This window comes from Annulohypoxylon truncatum (genome assembly GCF_022578515.1).
Source record: "Annulohypoxylon truncatum strain CBS 140777 unplaced genomic scaffold F4807scaffold_14, whole genome shotgun sequence".
NCBI lineage: Eukaryota > Fungi > Ascomycota > Sordariomycetes > Xylariales > Hypoxylaceae > Annulohypoxylon > Annulohypoxylon truncatum.
The window spans coordinates 197,245-216,790 of NW_025953800.1; the positions used below are offsets into that span (position 1 = coordinate 197,245).

The window sequence follows — 19,546 nt, forward strand, 5'->3', positions numbered from 1 at the left end:
CATCCCTTTCGTGGACCACCATAGGACCCCTCCAAATTACAGGTCCCTTGTGACGAACCATTTTATTACTAAAGGTCACCCTTGATATTTAGTAACATGCGATGTTTGCCCATGAACAGGTTTTTGATTCAAGTCTCCCCCCCTTTAAAAATAAGATCTCCTCCCGAGAAGACTTCTATTATTAAGGTGACTGAGCTAAATTACTAGAGGAAGCATTGATTGTAACTCGTTTCCCTCTTTGAAAGGTGGGAGAGTTATCACATCCAATCCTTAAGGATAATCTCATCTGCCTTCAAACGCGCGAAACGAACACTACCTTCCCATATCGCTCGCCCCTTCTTGGGATCCTTTGCCTCGAAATTATAGTCTCCTAGTTCTGAACCATTGAGGTAGAGTCCTTTGGGTCGCTCGCTGAGCGGTGGCGGCCCATCGTTAAGGGCAGCGGCTAGGACATCGCGAGCTGACTTATGTGGCGTGCGCCAGGTGCCGTTGGGCCATATGAGCAATAGCAAACCCGCTAGCATACCGGCGAATATACGAAATACTAGGACTCGAACCAACCAGTTGCTATGACGCACAATACCGGTCGCCATCCCACCAGGATCTACAGCGAGCACGGACACATTATTGAGAACCGGGTCCTGGTCAAGTCTTCTTTGAAGCTCATGACTACCTCGAGAATATATAATTAGAAAGTTATGCTACTTTTGGTCGGGCATTCCATTGATAATTTTGATAGGGTAGGCTAACAAGATAAAGGGGAAACGTACATCATTGCAACTCCACACATCTTCGAAGCGCCATAACGGCGATATCCGGCAGCCCAGGTATGCTCGCCGTCTATGTTTGGACTCCAGGTACCCTTCGCAAGTGGTTCAAGATCGTCGGTAATCATTGTCTTGTATCTACTATCTTGGAATGACCCATTCATAATGTTGTGCCTATCTCCAGGACTGTATAACTTGGTTAGCATAGACTTGGATGAATATCACCTCAGAATACGCCACATGCTTTTGGGACCAGCTACTAATCCAAATGATCCTTCCCCTATCCCGATCCATGCTTTGAAGAAGTAGCAGCGTGAGAAGCCAATGACTGAGATAGTTGACGACAAAAGTTGTGTCTAATGAGTCTTCGGTCCATGTCTGCTCTCCGAATTCCTCGTAGCCGGCATTGAGAATAATGGCGCTGATAGGAGGGATGGTTCTTGCCTCAACGTTCGTATTGATGGTCGCAGCAACTTCACGCACATTATCAAGACGCGAAAGATCGAGTGGTATTATCTCGTAGGATTTGGAAGATACTGGCGCCGACTTGGATGATTCGAGAGTAGCACGAAATCTAATTGCAGCCTCGGCATTCCGTACAGTGAAAATACCGTTGTAAGTTACAAGTTCGGCGTTTGAAATAATCTGGGATACGATTGCATTACCAAGGCCTCCATTCGCACCCGTCACTAAGATCGTGCCTTTCTGGAGGTCCATTGCTTCGGGGTCTGCTTATGTTAGGGTGGGAAGTTATGGCCTTGATGCAAGAGAACAGACCCTTCAATCCGTGGATTGCAGAAGAGAACTTCAGCACTAATGCATGAATGGGATGAGCGTGTGCAGTTGGTGACAGACATGTGCAGCCAACAGGGCGAACCACATCGTCTAGGCCCGTGTGTTGGTTGAAGTTGCCGGACCCGATGGAATGGCTACAGCAAAGGTACTAACCTACGGATGTATCACACGACCATCCCAGAGCTTCAATGAGTTCCCCCTTTCATACGCAGCTAAATTAAATATATTCACCATTGGCTAATTACGGTTTGAAGGTGCTAATTGATTTTTTTATTTATTAGGATTATTGTCTAGGACTTTGTATCGAACCTAGTATCAGTGGTTGAATACGAGGGTTATGTGTAAGCCAATTCGGTTTCGCAGTTGGACGTTGGTCATCGCCGTGGCCGAGCGATGCGACAGAGGCCTAGCAAATGTCTGTGACAACCTCTCGGTCAGAAGCGGACCGTCGGCTAGCGAACTTGGCGGGAAGGAAGTGGTGTGCCTGTTCGGCTAGTTTGGCCGCTAGAATTGTTAATCGCCGGTCCATCTAGTCCGCTACGAGCGGATTACCTAACATGCTTGCTTATCCCCTCAAGAGCCATTTTCGGTGAGTAGTAAATCCGAAAGAAAACATTCTCTACAATAGGTAATCTTCTCCCATGATGTGAAGACCTGATTGGGTGCATTGGCCTACTTTTTTTTTACGCCGAATTGGTGCATAGGGAGCTCATGGTTCTGCTGAATGTTAGTTACATTTAGGTAACTCTTTTAGGATCTCATTCCTATTCCTTCGATATCCGGCGCAAGCTAACTCCGTCCAGGAGAGAAATCTGAGGCGATGCTTTATGCCCTTATCTCCGGTCTGAATGCAACGGTTATGACGACGGCCTGCTGGTAAGCAGCAAACTGCCGAACGATTCTTCCTTATATTGCTCTACTCTCTCTTCCTTTCTTTGACCGCCCTCCTCACATATAGGCACATATTCAAGCAGTAAAGGTCAATTTTCTCATCCAGCATGTCAATTCTCCTCACCGGCGGTAGCGGCAAGACGGCCCCACGCGTCGCAGCATTGCTTGCCGCGGACAAGAAGCCCTTTCTCCTAGGCACGCGTCAAGGGCCTGGTGCTGGGTCAAATGATCATGCCACGGTCAAATTTGACATGAGCGATGAGTCGACCTGGACGAAGCCATTCGAGAACACGCAGATCAAGGCCGTCTACATGATGGAGCCCCGGATTAGCGAGCCCTGGGTGCCAATGAACAAGTTCGTGGATTTTGCCAAGGAGAAAGGCGTCAATCGTTTCGTTCTATGCGCTGGCACCTCGGCCACAATTGGCAAGGACGGAATGGGCAGAGTTTGGGAGCATCTCGTCAAGTCTGGTGTTGACTACTGTGTGCTTCGCCCATCTTGGTTTATGGGTATGTGGCCTTAGCTGTTGGCCTTTTATCAGTTCATGTTCTCGAGTTGCTGATACATCCCATTTCACATAGAAAACTTGATTGAACCGGGCCTTGCATTTACCATCGGCAAGTTGAATAAGATCTTCACTGCCGCTCAGGATGGAAAGATTCCCTTCATCAGCGCGGGTGACATTGCCGAGGTGGCTCATCACGCCCTGACGGACGAGAAGTCCTATAACTGTGACCTTAGGATTCTCGGGCCTGAAAACTTGACTTACGATCAGGTGCGATCACCCTTTCTGTCTCCCTTTCCATTTCAACAGAAAGTGTCATAACTCAGTACTGACACGAAATGCATTCACAGATTGCTGAGACGCTTTCTAAAGTTCTCGGGCGCAAGATCGAACATGCAAAGCTCGACGAAGCCGGCCGGATTGACGGCTTAGTCCAAGCCGGCCTATCGGATTACTTCGCTCGATTTCTGACTCGTCTAGAGGTCTTGGCTTCGCAAGACTTCGAGAAGGGGACATCCGATGCCGTCGAGAGGGTGACAGGACACCCTCCACAAAGCTTTGAGAAGTTCGCTGAGGAGAACAAGGCTGTCTGGTCGTCCAACTAATTTGCATGGCAAATTTCTGTCAATTGTAAAATAGAATAGTTAACACTCCCATTCCGATATACTTATACTAGAATCACCTTTACTCTGCTCTTCATAATAGCTGTTTGATGCATGCTACTGTGATTTCCTCTCTTTCCACGCCGCTTTCACCAAGTCTACACATCTTTCTGCCACAGCCATCACAGGTGCCATGGTGTGACAACTGGGGATCTTAGGAAATACGCTTGTATCCGCAATTCTCAAGTTGCTGAAACCGTGCACGCGGAGTTCTTGATCAACAACGCCTGATTTCTCATCATTGGACATGGGACACGTGCCTGAGAAATGCAAACTCGTGTGGCTTACTCTCCTCATATAGATGTCGATCTCATCGTCCGTGACGCTTTTCCATGTCTTATTCATTCGTGATTCAAGCCCTTCAGTGATGCGCTGCTTGGAATCCGCAGCAACTTGAGAGTCCCGCACGCCCAGAATAGACGGAACGACTGGTTCCGGTCCTGGTAAATAATCAACGGGAGCAGAGTTCTCCCACTCGTCAAGAATGCTAGGATCTTGGCCTGGAGCGAAGGCGAGCCTTATGGGATGTGGATAGCCCGAGTGTTGTAGCTCGTCAGCTAGCCGCATAGCGAAACGGACAGCGAGTCTAGCAGATGTGATGTCACGTTCGTTGGTAAATAATGGGTACGTTATTTGAGGTTGGCTAAGTGAATCCGTATTTACCAACTCAACACGACCTGAGCCACATGGTTGGACCAAGGTAGGGTATATCGACATAAATGTATGGCCTAAAACAGCTCTTTCAACAGAGCTGCTAGGCATAAACATGACTTCGATGTCTGGAACATTACGAGATATGGAGGCGTCTAGATTGTCGCGTCCTTCTTCGTCATGGCTTTTAACTTGCATGTTACTCTCGTCAATGGCGCCAGTACGTATAAAAACCGAATTAGACATGGAAGATAGACCCAGAAGGCCTTTTCCAAAGAACAGCCAAAGTAGAAAATACCAGATGCCCCAAACTGTTTCTAAGATGTGAAATGTTTCTTTCGGTTGGACTTCGAGCATGATAGGGATGCTGTAATGATCGGATAACGTAGCACCTACTGCCGGTAGCTCCTTGACGAGGGGAATGCCAAACTTTTCCGACGATTGCTTAGGTCCAATCCCACTAAGCAAAAGAAGCTGCGGAGTACAGGCTGCACCAGAACAAACAATGACTTCACGCCGTGCCTTAACGAAAAATTCCTTAGGTAAACCGCTGGAACATCGAATGTGGACTCCAGTGACAAGTCCCGTTTGAGCATCTGCGTCTAATCTCGATGCAACGGCACCGGTGCAGACGGCGAGGTGACCTCGTCTCCGCAAAGCCACTGTTTTGTTTAGATACGCAGAAAATGCCGAAATTCTCCTTCCATGGGCATCAATGGATGTATCAAGGTTGAAGTAACCCATAGCCGGCGCAGTAGGGTCGTTGGTGTCCTTTTCAAGGCGTAAGCCAAGTTTCTGGACAGCCTTCTCAATACTATGGCGTAAATTAGGTCTTAGAATAAGATAGATGATAGTAAGTGGATGAAGCCTACTATGTGGTCCATATAAATGGGTAGGTAAACTGCCGCAGCTCAATAGGGCCTTTTCACATTAGCGCTTCGAAAGGGGGAGCTTGGTTATGATTTAGCATGCTTCTGTGAAATGGAGGAAATTACCTTTATGGCCTCTTGAGCTAGATTTTGGATGGGCGACGGCGTTCTCAATCTTTCGGAAATATGGCTCGAGTTTCTCATAAGCCCAGTCTTTGAGGCCCATTTCATACCAGGCAGCGTAGTCTCCAGGAAACCCGCGAGTCCACAGCATTGCATTCATACGAGTTGCACCTCCAATTCCTTCTACTGCCCACAGACGATTTCTTCTTCTGTTGGCACCAGGCATCGGCTCTGACCAGCGATTGCTTTGAACTTGCAGTGTGTTTCCGAGGAACATATTCTGGCTGACAAGCGGCATACGTGATACTACATTATCCTTGACGTGACCTCTTTCTAGTACGAGAACCGAGACATCGCGATCTTCTGACAAACGTGATGCAATAACGCAACCAGCAGTGCCGCCTAAGATCATAAAAATATGAAAGTCAGCCAAGTCCTTGAATTTGAGACACATCTGCCATTTACCTCCTACAATGATATAGTCATAGATTTTGCCATCGACTTGAGACGGGGAGTATTCCGGATAAGAGGAAAAAGGCCACATCTTAAAATACGTTTTCAAGATGTCCCGTAGACGGGGAAGTTGCTCAGACGCCCGTTACCACTGCGCACGATCCTTATAAAATAAAAATAAAAAGTAGGAGTCAAGCCAATAAAGGATAGGTACCTAGGTAGGAATTAGAACCGTAAGAGAAAAATATCAGAGGGGGGAAATGACATTGCCCTCGCAGCTACCTAGGATATGTACCTCGAGATTCCCCATTTAATTTAAATGTTGGTCAATCGATAAGAACAATGATTGGATGATATATTTGAGCCGTTAACACATAAACAGTGAAAAGGATTGAAGGGATGAGTGAGCTTGAAGACAAACAGTTCCAACGGGTATTGAACTAAATGTAATGTGATTGGCTAGATTAAAAGTGGGGGGAAGCAGTTGAACCACTCTCAGGGGTCGTGAGTTTGCGAAAAAGGGGCAACAAAGCATTCCATAACTTTACATATTTCATTCCAATAATAAAATACAAAGTTTAATCATGATACACCTACATCCTTTTTAATTGAATAAATCTGATCATATACAACACCAGTACCTCTTTATAATAAATATCCCGCTACATTTGTTGTATAGAAATATAGGAAGGGTGGTGGTTTTATTAACGTCGATATTTACATGTAAATAACCTAATATTAATTAAATTAATTGAATTTAAATTAATTTTAAATTAACTTTAATTATATAATATTACGAAATGTTATATATTTTTTATATTATACGAAAATTTAAATAAAAACGTAATAAATAAATAAAGTCGGAAAATAAATTAATATATTTAAAGTTAAATTAAAATATTATATAAATAAAATAATTATTTAATTTATTTTTAATTATTTAAATTAATTAAAATAAAATAAAGAATTTTTTTTATTTATTTATATAAAATAAAAACTTATTATTTTATTTAAATAAATATTTATTATATAAGGATTTTATGCCCCACATATATACTTATTTTTTTTTTATTTTTAATGTTTAAATTTTTAATTATTTTTTAAAACCTTTTTAATATATAAAATAATAAAACCACATAATTATTTAAATAACCGGAACTACTTTTATTATTAACATTAAAAATATTATAAATTTTATTACTTAATTATTTTATTTTAAATATTTAAATTATTTTTAATTTAATTATTTTTCTTATTTATTTTTATTTTTTTAATTTTTATTTTTATTATTAAATTTTTATTACCGCTTTTATTATTATTTATTATATTAATTAAATACGAATGAATTTTTAATTAAATTAAAATACTTAATTAAATTATTTTAAAAATAATTTTTAAAAATTAATTCTTTTAAAATAATAAGTTCGAAAAATAATAATAAAATTAATAATAAAAATATAAATAAAAATATATTTTAACTTACTTTTCCTAATTATTAAGTAATTAAAACAATAAATTTTAACGAATAAATAAAACTCTCGAATTATTTATATTTATTTAAAGCAGTTAAATAAATTGCAATTGTTTTATTTGTTTTATCTATGCAATGCCCTGGGTTGGATGATCCTAGCATACCTATATACCTCCTGGAAATAGGGTCGTCGCTGCCTTGTTCACAAATACCTTACGTAAAAGGCAGATATCCATTTGAATGACACGGTACATCATAGTGAGAGGTTATTCAATTCTAAGGTTTCCGCGTGTTTGACGAATGTGCTCAGTCAACACGTCGTTTAGTCGTCTTGCTGGTTTTCACTTTTTATAAGTACCCGTCTTGTTCCTGAATCTCAAATTCTTTCTTTTCCTCCCATTTGGTTCTTCAGATAATTGTAGATACACATAAATGCCTTATTGAACGTTAGGTATTCTTAATCATGCCTGGAATACTCATCATGCCTCACTTCAGTTTTTCAATCATATTTCGTTGAGAATTCACCTCGCACGAGATATCTAGAGAATGACTACAACACAGGCATCCGTAGATGTCTTATCATTACCTACAGTTCCAAAGCTACAGATGAAGTGTACCTGGCAGGAAGGTGCGATTAATACTGTACTAGTATTTAAGATCTCCACAATGAGATCCAAGGCCTAAGAGAACTTAACAAATACAACATCTTATCCCCTCTAATCTTTTCTGCTACTATTACTCCTGACTATATGCACCCACAATTGATAGCACCTCATCCGTGCTCTTGCAAACAATCCGTTCTTGGTCTCGCCATCCGACTGGGCGAGAATGGACTCTACTCTTACTTCCAACACTGAGTGCAATTGCTGTCACATACATCACTACCAATATTGCTAGCTTGTCATGAGGCGGAACTAACGAGCAAGACAACATGTTGTTACTCAACGGGCTTCAAATTAATCTCACCCAAGGAACACGGTATACATACGGGAAGGGTTCCTACTCAAGGACTAGCCACCAATAAGTCTCCTAGAGGTGCAGCGAGGGCGACTCAGAAGACAACTATCTATAAGTAGGTATATCAGAAAATCTGTTTAGGAGTATCGCGGGACAACACTAACAAACATTTCAAGCGACCAGAGCGGTAACCTTCTTCAGTCACCAGACTTTACCACCAAGCGGACACCCCTAGAATCTTCCCATTTCAATAGCTACCTAAGAATGCGGACTCAGTACAGGATTATTGGTTGCGAGTTTTGTCGAAAAACCCTCCAAGACTGTTGTTCAACAAGGCCAAAGTCATCGAAGTACTGGGACGCATACGTCCACATATGCAGCTATCAGAGACAGAACTGTATCTGGACCAGAAGGCCATTATTGGCGAGATACGACAAAAGCTCACCGAGACGGACTACAACTTGACAGGATGTCAAATCAAGCTACCAGATCCAGATGCGTTGGAGGCCATTAGGATTTATGGGGACGCAAAGAAGGATGGATTTGGCACGTTGCCAGCGGCAATAGACCAAGGTCTCCGTGATACGGGTCTTAGGTACTGTTATATGATTAACCCACTTTGTTGGTCTATCTAGTAGCATATGAGTATCTACATAGTACAAGTCCCAGGAGTAGATAGGACTTAGACGGCACATCAACATAGAAAGATCATGAGAACGACCGTAACATCCATTTGGACGAATGTTGCCATATGCTGGTGGGGTGCAAGATGCATATTCCACCACGTAATAAGATTCCTCTAAAAGTTGGTAGTCTCTTCGCTGGAATTTCACTCAATAGGATCGGGGTTTGGCTATTCGCGCTGGTTACGTTGAAGGCGTCAATCCGAGTCTGTTGAAGAAATTAGTAGTTACAGGCCAGGTCGGGTCAGAGTTTGGTCCGCAGGAACATATTGGCGATAGGAATTAGAACGGAGTAGATAGATAAAGGAACTTGCTGAGATGAATAACGTATTCCTCGACAAGGCGCGTTTAGGGTTTGTCTAAGCACACCAGCGAAAGACCATCGACCATGGCCTAATCAAGCACCGATACCTCGTCGAGTATGAAGGACTCGGCAATGAATATACGAAGTGGATGACGAAACATGAACTAGGCGAGGACAAGGATAAGACGTTAGCAGACTACAACATGAGAAAGAATCAGGCACTATAGTGGCTTACGTGGGTGTAAGCATTTTTGTCGGTGGCGATGTCATGTAACCAAGCATCAAGTATATTAGTACACTAGTAGCCTTCTTAGCTCTTTGGAGCTAATCGGTATTGGAACTTAGACTAAAATAACTACAGATTTCCCACAATACCACATCTTGCTACAGACTTCCTTCATGATAATGTCGTTACCTCCACGTCTGCGATCGGAGGCTTAGGAGGATGCTGATTCAAAGAGTTAGGACAAGAAAACGAGGCATTGATGCGATAGGATAATAAAAATAGGTACGTACAGTAGAATGGGAGTATGATTTTTTAGTTCTTCGCAAAGGGAGTGAAGCATTTATTAACACAAAAAGGGGTCCCAATAGTTGATATCTGCATAAATAATCCTTCGTAGATTGCATAACCTCGGCTTATGTCAGCTTCCAACAAAGCTCGGATAAAACGATTTCAGTCCGTAGGTGTATACAAAAATGGAGACGCCAGTGGCGCCATCGCACCTCATGATGTTGGTCACCAACTATCCCAAATCGCTACTAAAAAACAAGCGCCATGGCCCATAAGTCTAATGAAGCCAGTGCAGACCAACTAGATCAGGATTACTATGACCTCGGCTCATACGAACGGCCGGTAAGCTCGAACAGCGAGGAGGCTCGCGAATGGGCTAACCGCGGGCTGATATGGAGCTACGCATTCAATCACGAGGAGTCCGCGAAGTGCTTCGAGCGCGCCATCGCCAGCGACGCGGACTGCGTATTCGCGTATTGGGGCCTGGCCTACGTCCTCGGCCCGAACTACAACAAGCCCTGGGAATTCTTCGACGAGACTGAGCTGGACAACGTGATGCGGCGCACCCGCGACGCCATCGCGAAAGCCAAAGCGTCCGCGGACAAAGCGTCGCCCGTCGAGAGGGCGCTTGTAGATGCCTTGAAGTACAGGTACCCTCCGGAGGAAAAAGCCGCGGATCGGAAATGGTCGATCTGGAACGCGAGCTACGCCGACGCCATGGGCGGAGCGTATAAGCTGTTCCCGGACGACCTCGACGTCGCGACATTGTACGTCGACGCTCTCATGAACCTTACCCCCTGGCAGCTCTGGGACCTCGACACGGGGGCCCCGGCGCCAGGCGCCCGCACGCTGGAAGCGAAAGCCATCCTCGAGCGCGCGATGGCCCAAGACGGCAGCGGAGCTGGGTCCCGCCACCCGGGCCTGCTGCACCTGTACATCCACCTAATGGAGATGTCGCCTACGCCCGAAGCCGCGCTGCCGGCAGCTAACACCCTGCGAGCCCTCGTCCCGGACGCCGGACACCTGAACCACATGCCAACACACATCGACGTGCTGGTCGGCGACTACCAAGCGGCCATCGCGTCGAACCAAGCAGCCATCATCGCAGATAACAAGTTCTTCGCGCGCGAGTCCTCCGGCCGTAGCAGTGGTGGTGGTGAAGGGCAGCAGCCGGTAGCATGCTTCTACACGCTATACCGCATGCACGACCTGCACTTCCGGCTCTACGCGGCCATGTTCGCGGGGTCGTCGCGCGCGGCGTTGGACACGGCTTCCGCGGTCGAGAAAGCGCTGCCGGAAAGCTTGCTCCGCGTCGAGAGCCCGCCGATGGCGGACTGGTTGGAAGGGTTCGCGGGTATGCGGGCGCACGCGCTGGTGCGGTTCGGGATGTGGGATGAGGTTTTGGAGATGGCGGAGAAGGACGATGGGGTGCTGTATTGCGCGACGAATGCGCTGATTTGCTATGCGAAGGGCATGGCGTACGCGGCGAAGGGGGATGTGGAGAGGGCTAGGGAGAAGAGGGTGGAGTTTGCGGAGAGGGTGAAGAGGGTCCCGGAGTCGAGGACTGTGTTTAATAACAAGTGCGTGGATATCCTGGGCGTGGCGGAGGCGATGCTGGATGGTGAGCTGAAGTACCGCGAGGGGCGCTACGAGGATGCGTTTGAGCACTTAAGGACCGCGGTTCAGCGGAGCGCTGCGCTGCCGTATGATGAGCCTTGGGGTTGGATGCAGCCTCCTGCCCATGCGTTAGGCGCACTGCTTGTTGAGCAGGGGCATTTCGACAAGGCGGTTGAAGTATATGCGGATGATCTGGGAATCAGTGAAAAGTTACCGCGCGCGCTGCAGCATCGGAATAATGTGTGGGCGCTACATGGGTACCACGAGTGCCTGGTGAAGCTGGGGCGGCTCGATGAAGCGAAGAGGATAAAGCCGCAACTGGATAAGGCGATCGAGGGTGCGGATATACCGATTAAGGCCTCTTGTTATTGTCGACTAAGTGTGTTTTAGGGGGTTGTATAAACGTAGGTATACATAGTACCTTACACGTGCACATAGTGTATATATGATGCTAGGAAGAATGAGCATAGGCATAGCGTGAGCGCAACGATATCTTAGGTGGATAGTTTAGCATTCGATCATTCATTATTCCTCATATTCATGCAGATTATCCTCCGATGACTGTTGAACGTGTAACGATTGGTATCATTTTTACGTGCGTAAAACAACCTCGCCCCTTTTCCTCTCCAATCTTTCCCTCGTCCTTCCATTCCTCATCACGGATACCTACACAAACATCACCCCTTAAACACCAATAGCCTTAGCAAGCGCCTCCCCAACCCCCACCGAACTCGCCGGATTCTGTCCCGTAATGAACTTCCCACCATCCTGGACCAGCGTAAGCGGAGCCCACGGCTCCGGCGCCTTCTTATAAATCGCACCAGCCTCCTTAATCTTATCCTCGAGCGCGAACGGCATATGCTTGCTCATGCCCACAGCATCTTCCTCCGCATTACTAAACCCCGTCGCCTCCTTGCCAGCGAGCAGCTTCTTGCCGCCGGGCAGCTCGACGTTCACAAACACGACGGGCCCGTGGCACACGGCGGCGACGGGCTTGCCGGCGGCCACGAACTCGTTGATCAGCGCGATGCTGTCGGCGTCCGTGGCCAGGTCGAACATGGGCCCGTGCCCGCCCGGGTAGAACAGCGCGGCGAAGTCGGAACTCTTGCCCAGGAAGCTCGAGATCGGCGCCGTCTGTTCCCACAGCGCCGCCTTGGTCGCGTGGAAGTTGGCCGCGCTGGCATCCCCCTTGAACGCCTCGACCGACCCTGGGTCCAGCGGCGCGACGCCGCCCTTCGGCGACGCGGTTACGATCTCTACGCCCTTCTTCGAGAGAACTTCGTAGGGGTGCGCAAACTCGGGCTGATGAGGGGTTAGTTGGGTGGATGATTACTAATCCGGGGCGCAGATTTGGATGCGAAGGATTGCGCTGTGCAGGAGGGGATGGGCTGAAGGATTACGTACCAGGTACCAGCCGGTGGGCTGTCCGATGCTCTCGATGCGGCCGTATGAGGTTAGGACGACGAGTACTTTAGGCGCCATTATGGTTGTCTTTTTCAGCTGAGGTTTGTGTATCGAAGGTGTTTTTAGTAAGATGACGTATGGACGGCGGTATTAGATAGTGTAAAATGCTCTATTTATTACAAGCTATTATGCTTTAAGATGTTATATTCAAAAGATTCGACAATATCCTTTCTCAAAATCGATGACGTCCAGTGTTTATATACCAAAAACATCAAACCCTTGATAACAAAAGATTTTCACAATATACACGCTCGTATGACGGTGGCTAAGAAACTCGTAGAATTTCGTATGTTTAGGTTACCTGCTCTAGTAGGTAACGTACCTACCCTGTCCCCCAATAATCTTCAACCCTCCCATCCTGGAAGCCCTAGAAGGCTACCCTATCCACCCCAAAAATGTCTCGGTGGTGGAAATAGAAGCCATTGACGGCAATTACCCCGCCGGCCTTCTGATGTCAATGCAGCTTAGCTCCGCCAACAAATCTTAGTCTTTGGGGGCTGTTTTAGCGGATAATGCGCCGGCACTATCAAGGGTACATTATCTCCAGATCCGACTTCTAAGCCCTGCCATTGGCCACCCGTAGTCCCCAGCGACAGGGAATTCGCCCGAGTCTAAAAACGGCGTTTACCATGCGGCGGGATGCTGACACAATTTGACACAATTCCGAGTCGGGTGGACGACAAGGTTATAAGCTATTTCATTTCGACGTTTAAACATTTAAACATGCCTACATCGATTTGAAGGGCACCCGGTTGCAAGCAAAACGAACCACAAATTTTATCAGATCTCGAAAACGTGTATCTTCCATGCTTAATAATTGGACATGGATGGTTAGTAGCTCTATCGCCTCAGCGGGTCGCGCTTAGAAATTCTTCGCATTACTGAATCGGATAGTTCGAAACACCTCGTGATTCTGAATCCGGAGGCTGGTGATGTCGGTACGATAGCTAAGACGGACATGACTCCTCCTTTGGATGATAGCCTGGCGATCAACCTACACCGATATTTCAGCTTCAATGTTTGTTAGATAAAGCCAAATTGGTCATAGAAGAGGTTTAACATGACGTAAATAGCGTTTTCTCATATGTACTCGATAGCTGGGCATCTCTACAGCTAACCTTTTTATGTGCAAGGTGAATCCAAATATGTACCTGAAACCCAGTAATGAGCAGCTCCCTAGAAGAGGGCGGAAACCAGCCCTTTTTACGATTTCTTCGTCTTCTCGACCACACTCTTCCACCTCGTCCTCACTAGCCTAAGCAAAAGCCACGCGACAAGCCTGTACACGACGATCGCCGCTCCTAGCGCGCCGAGATTAACGTAGGGATCTACATTCAACTTATACAGATCCAGCACCTGCTCCCCCGTCTCGATTTGGCACTGTCCGTTGGGTAGCCTCTGCGCGTCATCGCACGTGAATGTAACCCCTCTGAGCGTGAACGGCGCCAGCGCGGCCGTCGCGTATTTAAGAGGGCTGATGTAATTGAACGCCTTGAACAACTCCGGCATGTCGATGGACATGATTCCGGCCATGATCTGTGCGACGGAGAGCAGAATGGAGATGACGTTGACGGCGAACCCGGTGTGATTAAACAGGGTATTAAACATAATGCCCAAGCTCTCACCGCACGACACAATTCCAAAGCAGCAGAACACGTAAACGAAGTACATCTCCGCCGTGCGCGGAAAGCCCACCGCGAAGTCTGCCAGGATGCCGAAGAGCAGACAGGATATGATCTCGAAAGGCACCTCGAGCAGCGTATACGTCGACAGGAAGGCCTCCACGCTGTACACAGAGTCGTCGTCTTCGCGATAGAACACCTCGCGCTCGGCGGGGTAAACGGCGACGTTCTGAAGCATGCCGACGAAGTAGAAGGCGCCCATCTCTTGCACGAAACCTACCCGATTCTGCACGCTGTAGTAATCGTTGTGTACTGGTGCGAAGAAAAGGGTTAGGATAATAGCCAGTCCGAGTACTTGCATTATGCGCGCTAGGAGGAGCGGTGGCTGTCGCTGAAGGTTGATTGATGCGCGGTGCAGCAATATCGGGAATGCGGTTATGAAAGATGCACGTTTATGGACCAGGGCACCTAACTCAGCTGGTGTTGCCAGGGCGGCCTTGTTGAGTGACCGGCGAGGAAGAGGGTTGGAAAGCCGCCTTTCTAGCGTGTCATCTGAATCGACAGCTTGCTCTCGATCGGCCCCACTTGCATCCGCCGAGACATCTGTGATCTCGCCAGTTGCCTTTTCGGAGCTATACGGTCTTGTTCCTTTCTCAGACGTCGACTCTGCGCCTGCCTCGCTGATATCAGAAAGTCGCGGGATGGCTTGCATCTTTCCCGACTGCGGCTGATTCATGAGTCTAGTCCACGAATTGATGAGTCTTTGGACTTTTTCTCGACTCTCGGCCTCCCTTCGAGCCTCCTGAAGGTCTATGGTGATGAGATCGAGTGCGAAATCAGCTGGATTGGTGTGTTGAGGGCATTGATATCCAAGACTGCCAAAGTAAGGTAGCATATCCTTCGCAGCGCCAGCATAAGCAGGCGAACCGCCTCTAGCAAGAAGCAGTACATTCCCGAAATGGTTAAAAATGTCGGATCTGGCTTGGTGTATTGTGAGTATTAACGTGCGGCCTTCCCTCGCCAAGCCCTGCAGCACTTCCAAGATACTATTGGCAGTAAAAGAGTCCAGTCCACTTGTCGGTTCATCGAGCAGTAAGACACGAGGGTCCGTAAGGATCTGTATGGCGATACTAACTCGTCTCTTTTCTCCTCCTGAAATGCCTTTCACCATCTCGTTTCCAATTAAATTGTCGGCGCAATCCTTAAGACCCATCTTAACCAAAACATCCTCAGCTCGTTGATATTTTTCCGACTTGCTCATCCACGAGGGAAGCCGAAGGCCAGCTGCGAAACGAAGTGTCTCTTTAACGGTTAGAGATGGAAGTAGCGCGTCGTCGTCCTGGCAGACGTAAGACACGATTGACCGTACCACGGAGTCTGATGGCACAGCATTGTTGAAGGTTAACTTGCCAGATGGCCTATACCTAGTCCCGATCGTGCTATGCAGCCTCATCGCCATGGAATTAAGCAAACTAGTTTTCCCCGATCCCGAGGGACCCATTATCACGTTGAGTGTACCAGCCTGGAACGTTGCTGTGACAGGATTGAGAATCGTCTTCGTTGGCAACTTTTTCCCTGTTGGAGATCTCTTGTCCAATTTAAGAGAAAATTCGTCCAGACCAACATCTATTGCCCGAACTTCGTGCATTGATCTTGCATTCATCTTTTCTTTTCCGGCTGAAAGATCTGTGTCGGATGCTCGAGCTCGTGCAATTGACATTTCCACCTTCACAAAAGCTAGGCCAACCCATGAAGTGACGAAGAACAGAAGGGCAAAACCAAGCATGGCAAGGATTGGCCGGGCGGTCCAATTTCGTGGGAATCCAAGGTTATCCATGATGTATTGCCCGATATATGGCTTACATGCCGGGTTTGACTCTCCACCCGGCGAGGGGCAATCGTAAGAGCTATCCTGAAACTCATTGCCGCAGAGAGCTCCGAAAGCATAATACGTGTAAGTGATATACTTCGTCCACCTCACATACACGGGGATCGTATTGCTTTGTATGAAATATCCGCAGGCCATGCTCTGCAAGGTGTACGCAAGGTTGGCAATTAGACTTGCCCCAGGAAAGTGCCTGACAGCGGCTACTGAGGTGATCGCCAGTGCAACGGCGATATAATGGTTAAGTAGAAGTATGGAGAAAAATGTGAAGAACTTGGACACGTCGCGGTCGAAGCCCACCATGAAATAGTAGATGACGCTGAATAAAAATGGGACAGGTATATCTTCGGTGAAGAGACGCGCAAGTCGGCGAGATATGATGAAAGGAAGTGCAGTTACACATCCTTCACTATTTTCTCGGTCGAATGTGGGGATGTCCAGAGTCAACCGGTAGATCTCAAACGTCAGGAACAAGTAACCTTGCAGGCCTACTGAGATATACAGCGCAGCTTGTCTCGATCGAATCCCCGACTGATCCCTGCCAAGATTATAGAAGACATACCCCGTGATGATAGCCATTAAAATGGCCTCTAATATAGAACCAGCCATTCCCAGCGGGTCTCTATATGTGACTTTAAGCGTCCTATCTGTTAGCACCCGCACCTGACGGAAGAAGCCGGCATGTTGCTCCATCCTCGGCCGCCTAGGTTTATTCTTCATCTCAGAGGTTTGTTCAGAGGTAAGGGGTGGAAGAAGCTTCTTTGACTCCTCGTTCCATGCTGCCGTTAGACGGTTAACTCTAGCCGTACTTTCCTCTTCGAGCTCCGGAGTACGATTATCAATCGCAGAATGATCGATCAAGAATTCGGCCGGGTTAACGAATGCGGGTAATTGGAATCCGAGCTCTGAGAACCACGGGATACACTCTTTTATGGACCCGGAATACACGGGGCTCCCCTTAGACAAGATCACGAGATTATCGAATAGGTCCCAAATTTCGGATCGCGGTTGGTGAATAGTCGTAATGACCGTACGACCCTTGCTCGCCAAAGTCTTGAGAGTCCTGACTAGTTGGTAAGCACTTGTTGCATCCAAGCCGGTGGTGGGTTCGTCCAGAAAGAGGATTGATGGGTTCGCCAAGAGCTGTACACCGATGCTCGTCCTTCGCTTCTCTCCCCCGCTACATCCACGATGTTGACTATTTCCGATTCTGGTGTTCGCACAATCCTTCAAGCCCAATTCGAGGATAACTTCCTCCACGATTCGCATCCGCTCCTCCTCGGTTGTTGGGGGTGGTAACCTCAAGTTCGCCGAGTATCTCAAGGTCTCCCGTACGGTAAGAGTCGGGAGCAAAATGTCCTGTTGCATTACGTATGCGTGCCTAACGGAGTGCACGCCTTCCTGCCCATTAAATGTAGCGGTTCCGGTTCGAGAGAGTCGAGAGCTAACCATACGTTCTGCAATTGTATTCAATAACGTCGTTTTTCCAGAGCCACTGCCGCCAAGAATGGCCGTAAGAGTTCCTGGTTTCATGGACGCATTAACGGAACTAAGGAGGGTCTTGGTTGTTGGACCATCGCGACCCTTTCCGCTCAACAAATCAGGGTATGTTGCAGGATCCCAGATCGAAGGCGACGTATCGACGGTAACTGATAAATCCCGAATCTGAACATCGACAGCTTCAACATCGTCTAGTGATAAGTGGTTAGCAGCCGGCAATGATAATCGCTGCGTCGGCTCCGGTCGAGGAAGATCCATCGACGTAGAGACGGAGCTTGGAGGTGCATTTTTCTCAATGTCGATAATCGCAGGCTTCTCGCCGAGTTGTCCATCTTGGCTCGGGGGTGCGGTATATGAAGCTGAAGACACCATGTTTGTAGCGCAACGCAATGACGTCGAGCTGTAGTAGTATTCGGGAAATGTGGCAAGGTGGTATGAGAGACCTTTAGGGCGCAGAGACTCGAGTTTAACTCGAGTAGCTATGACATTCCCGGTGCTAGGCAAGTGAATTCTCTATAGTGACGCATCTGTGCGCTATGCTCGCGAGGTGCTAGTAGTAATGTATATTGAAAAGAAACAGAAAAGTTTGGCATAAGGTTAGGTCGGCATGGTACGAAAAAGAAGAAAAAGTTCTCGAAAGATTGCAAACCTATACTCGCCGTCATTTGCCGCAGTAGAATTGCTGAATGTGGTGTACTACGTACATATGTAAGATGCAACATCAGTCTGACCAGGATCAATCCCACGCGAGCCAGCAAACCACCTAGTGTAGACTGGGGATCCTGGGCGCGATCCTTAATTGGGAGCATGGGGCGCTGCAGGCCTGCAACCGATTGCCACTAGGACTACGTAGTAAGTTTACGTTTACCGAGGACGTTTCGTTCCCGGCGAACACTGGGAATCATGATTCAACCAAATGCTTCGTGTGACATTGCCGATATGCTCCCTCTCGAGCGGTCTGCTTATGTGCCCTTTAGTCAATGAATAAATTTGCCGCCCTTGATACCAAAGCTCATTGTTAGGACAAAGATAGGTATTTACCTAATAGGCATGGTCTCCTCTGTTAAGCACCCGGCATCGAGAATGCCGTCGTAGACATCTAAGTCTGCGCTGGAAATACGATCATAGGCTGTAAGGGCCCTTCGAGACTCTAAGCGAAGTTGGCTTTTGGTGGGACAGATGCTAGCCGACAAGATCGTCTTTCCCTGTTAGGACATGTAGGGGACTTGGGGAAACCAAACCAAGCTGTTTATAGTAGCATCGAGGGATACTACCTACTAATTCAGTTCAGCCCAATCCGAGCGCCTGGTCGGGCTGTGTGCCCACTAGATAGTCTTGCATAGCGTACAGCCTGGAGGTTCTAGATATAATTGACAGCGATCCAGTCCCGCTAGCCAAGCCCTTACTCACAGATATATTGTGCATAGTATATTAACTTTTAAGCGAGGCTAGATCTTGTAAGCGTACCACTTCGACGATTCTTACCTAAGATCTGTATTCTTAGCCCGCAAAGATTCGTCTAATTTGAAAACGAGCAGGATGACCAGCCTACGCTAACTGATCGTGAGCAGTAAATATACGGTGAAGGCATCACAGTAAAGTTGGGATCTCTAGCTTATGCGACACGTGGACAGAACCTACCTAGATAGTTCGTGCAAAGCTCAAATGCGGTAAAGTAGTTGTTCGGGAAGAAAAAGCTCCGCCTCGCTTGCACAGCCGAGATGTCATTCCGCAAGCCACACAGCTGGGGATTTGCGTTGCCTCATGCATTTCATGCATCGCTAGTTATTTAGCTAGCCGCTGACGAATATT

The 19,546-nt window shown here is 47.3% G+C and overlaps 6 protein-coding genes across 6 annotated transcripts; 2 read left to right on the forward strand and 4 right to left on the reverse strand.

The window, feature by feature from the left end:
- Window positions 1-257: 257 nt before the first annotated feature.
- On the reverse strand, window positions 258-1,484 carry F4807DRAFT_459947 (NAD(P)-binding protein; the record flags this gene model as incomplete). Its single annotated transcript, XM_048001444.1, has 3 exons — window positions 258-669; window positions 771-953; window positions 1,003-1,484. The coding sequence occupies 3 exons, from the start codon at window positions 1,482-1,484 to the stop codon at window positions 258-260; spliced, it is 1,077 nt and encodes a 358-aa protein (XP_047854633.1).
- A 756-nt stretch (window positions 1,485-2,240) lies between these two features.
- On the forward strand, window positions 2,241-3,652 carry F4807DRAFT_423863 (NAD(P)-binding protein). Its single transcript, XM_047997821.1, has 3 exons — window positions 2,241-2,963; window positions 3,036-3,229; window positions 3,310-3,652. Exons 1-3 carry the CDS (start codon window positions 2,561-2,563, stop codon window positions 3,562-3,564), a joined length of 852 nt encoding a protein of 283 aa, XP_047854634.1. The 5' UTR covers window positions 2,241-2,560; the 3' UTR covers window positions 3,565-3,652.
- Window positions 3,653-3,678: 26 nt separating this feature from the next.
- Window positions 3,679-5,979, reverse strand: F4807DRAFT_467251 (putative GMC oxidoreductase; the record flags this gene model as incomplete). Its single annotated transcript, XM_048002470.1, has 4 exons — window positions 5,730-5,979; window positions 5,268-5,666; window positions 5,145-5,193; window positions 3,679-5,086 (listed from the first exon to the last, which is right to left on the reverse strand). Exons 1-4 carry the CDS (start codon window positions 5,806-5,808, stop codon window positions 3,679-3,681), a joined length of 1,935 nt encoding a protein of 644 aa, XP_047854635.1. The 5' UTR covers window positions 5,809-5,979.
- A 3,893-nt stretch (window positions 5,980-9,872) lies between these two features.
- F4807DRAFT_423865 (TPR domain protein) lies at window positions 9,873-11,782 on the forward strand. Its single transcript, XM_047997822.1, has one exon. It carries the CDS (start codon window positions 9,911-9,913, stop codon window positions 11,651-11,653), a length of 1,743 nt encoding a protein of 580 aa, XP_047854636.1. The 5' UTR covers window positions 9,873-9,910; the 3' UTR covers window positions 11,654-11,782.
- On the reverse strand, window positions 11,783-13,014 carry F4807DRAFT_423867 (DJ-1/PfpI family protein). Its single transcript, XM_047997823.1, has 2 exons — window positions 12,668-13,014; window positions 11,783-12,565 (listed from the first exon to the last, which is right to left on the reverse strand). The coding sequence occupies exons 1-2, from the start codon at window positions 12,743-12,745 to the stop codon at window positions 11,948-11,950; spliced, it is 696 nt and encodes a 231-aa protein (XP_047854637.1). The 5' UTR covers window positions 12,746-13,014; the 3' UTR covers window positions 11,783-11,947.
- Window positions 13,015-13,331: 317 nt separating this feature from the next.
- On the reverse strand, window positions 13,332-18,435 carry F4807DRAFT_423868 (P-loop containing nucleoside triphosphate hydrolase protein). Its single transcript, XM_047997824.1, has 3 exons — window positions 17,914-18,435; window positions 13,622-17,839; window positions 13,332-13,557 (listed from the first exon to the last, which is right to left on the reverse strand). Exons 1-2 carry the CDS (start codon window positions 17,920-17,922, stop codon window positions 13,931-13,933), a joined length of 3,918 nt encoding a protein of 1,305 aa, XP_047854638.1. The 5' UTR covers window positions 17,923-18,435; the 3' UTR covers window positions 13,332-13,557; window positions 13,622-13,930.
- Between the last annotated feature and the right edge of the window lie 1,111 nt (window positions 18,436-19,546).

Coding starts and splice junctions, on each gene's coding strand:
- F4807DRAFT_423867 (XM_047997823.1), bottom strand. CDS start 12,745: ATGGCGCCTAAAGTACTCGTCGTCCTAACCTCATACGGCCGCATCGAG. Junction 12,566..12,667: donor AGCCCACCGGCTGGTACCTG/GTACGTAATCCT, acceptor ACCCCTCATCAG/CCCGAGTTTGCGCACCCCTA.
- F4807DRAFT_423865 (XM_047997822.1), top strand. CDS start 9,911: ATGGCCCATAAGTCTAATGAAGCCAGTGCAGACCAACTAGATCAGGAT.
- F4807DRAFT_423863 (XM_047997821.1), top strand. CDS start 2,561: ATGTCAATTCTCCTCACCGGCGGTAGCGGCAAGACGGCCCCACGCGTC. Junction 2,964..3,035: donor TCGCCCATCTTGGTTTATGG/GTATGTGGCCTT, acceptor CATTTCACATAG/AAAACTTGATTGAACCGGGC. Junction 3,230..3,309: donor AAAACTTGACTTACGATCAG/GTGCGATCACCC, acceptor ATGCATTCACAG/ATTGCTGAGACGCTTTCTAA.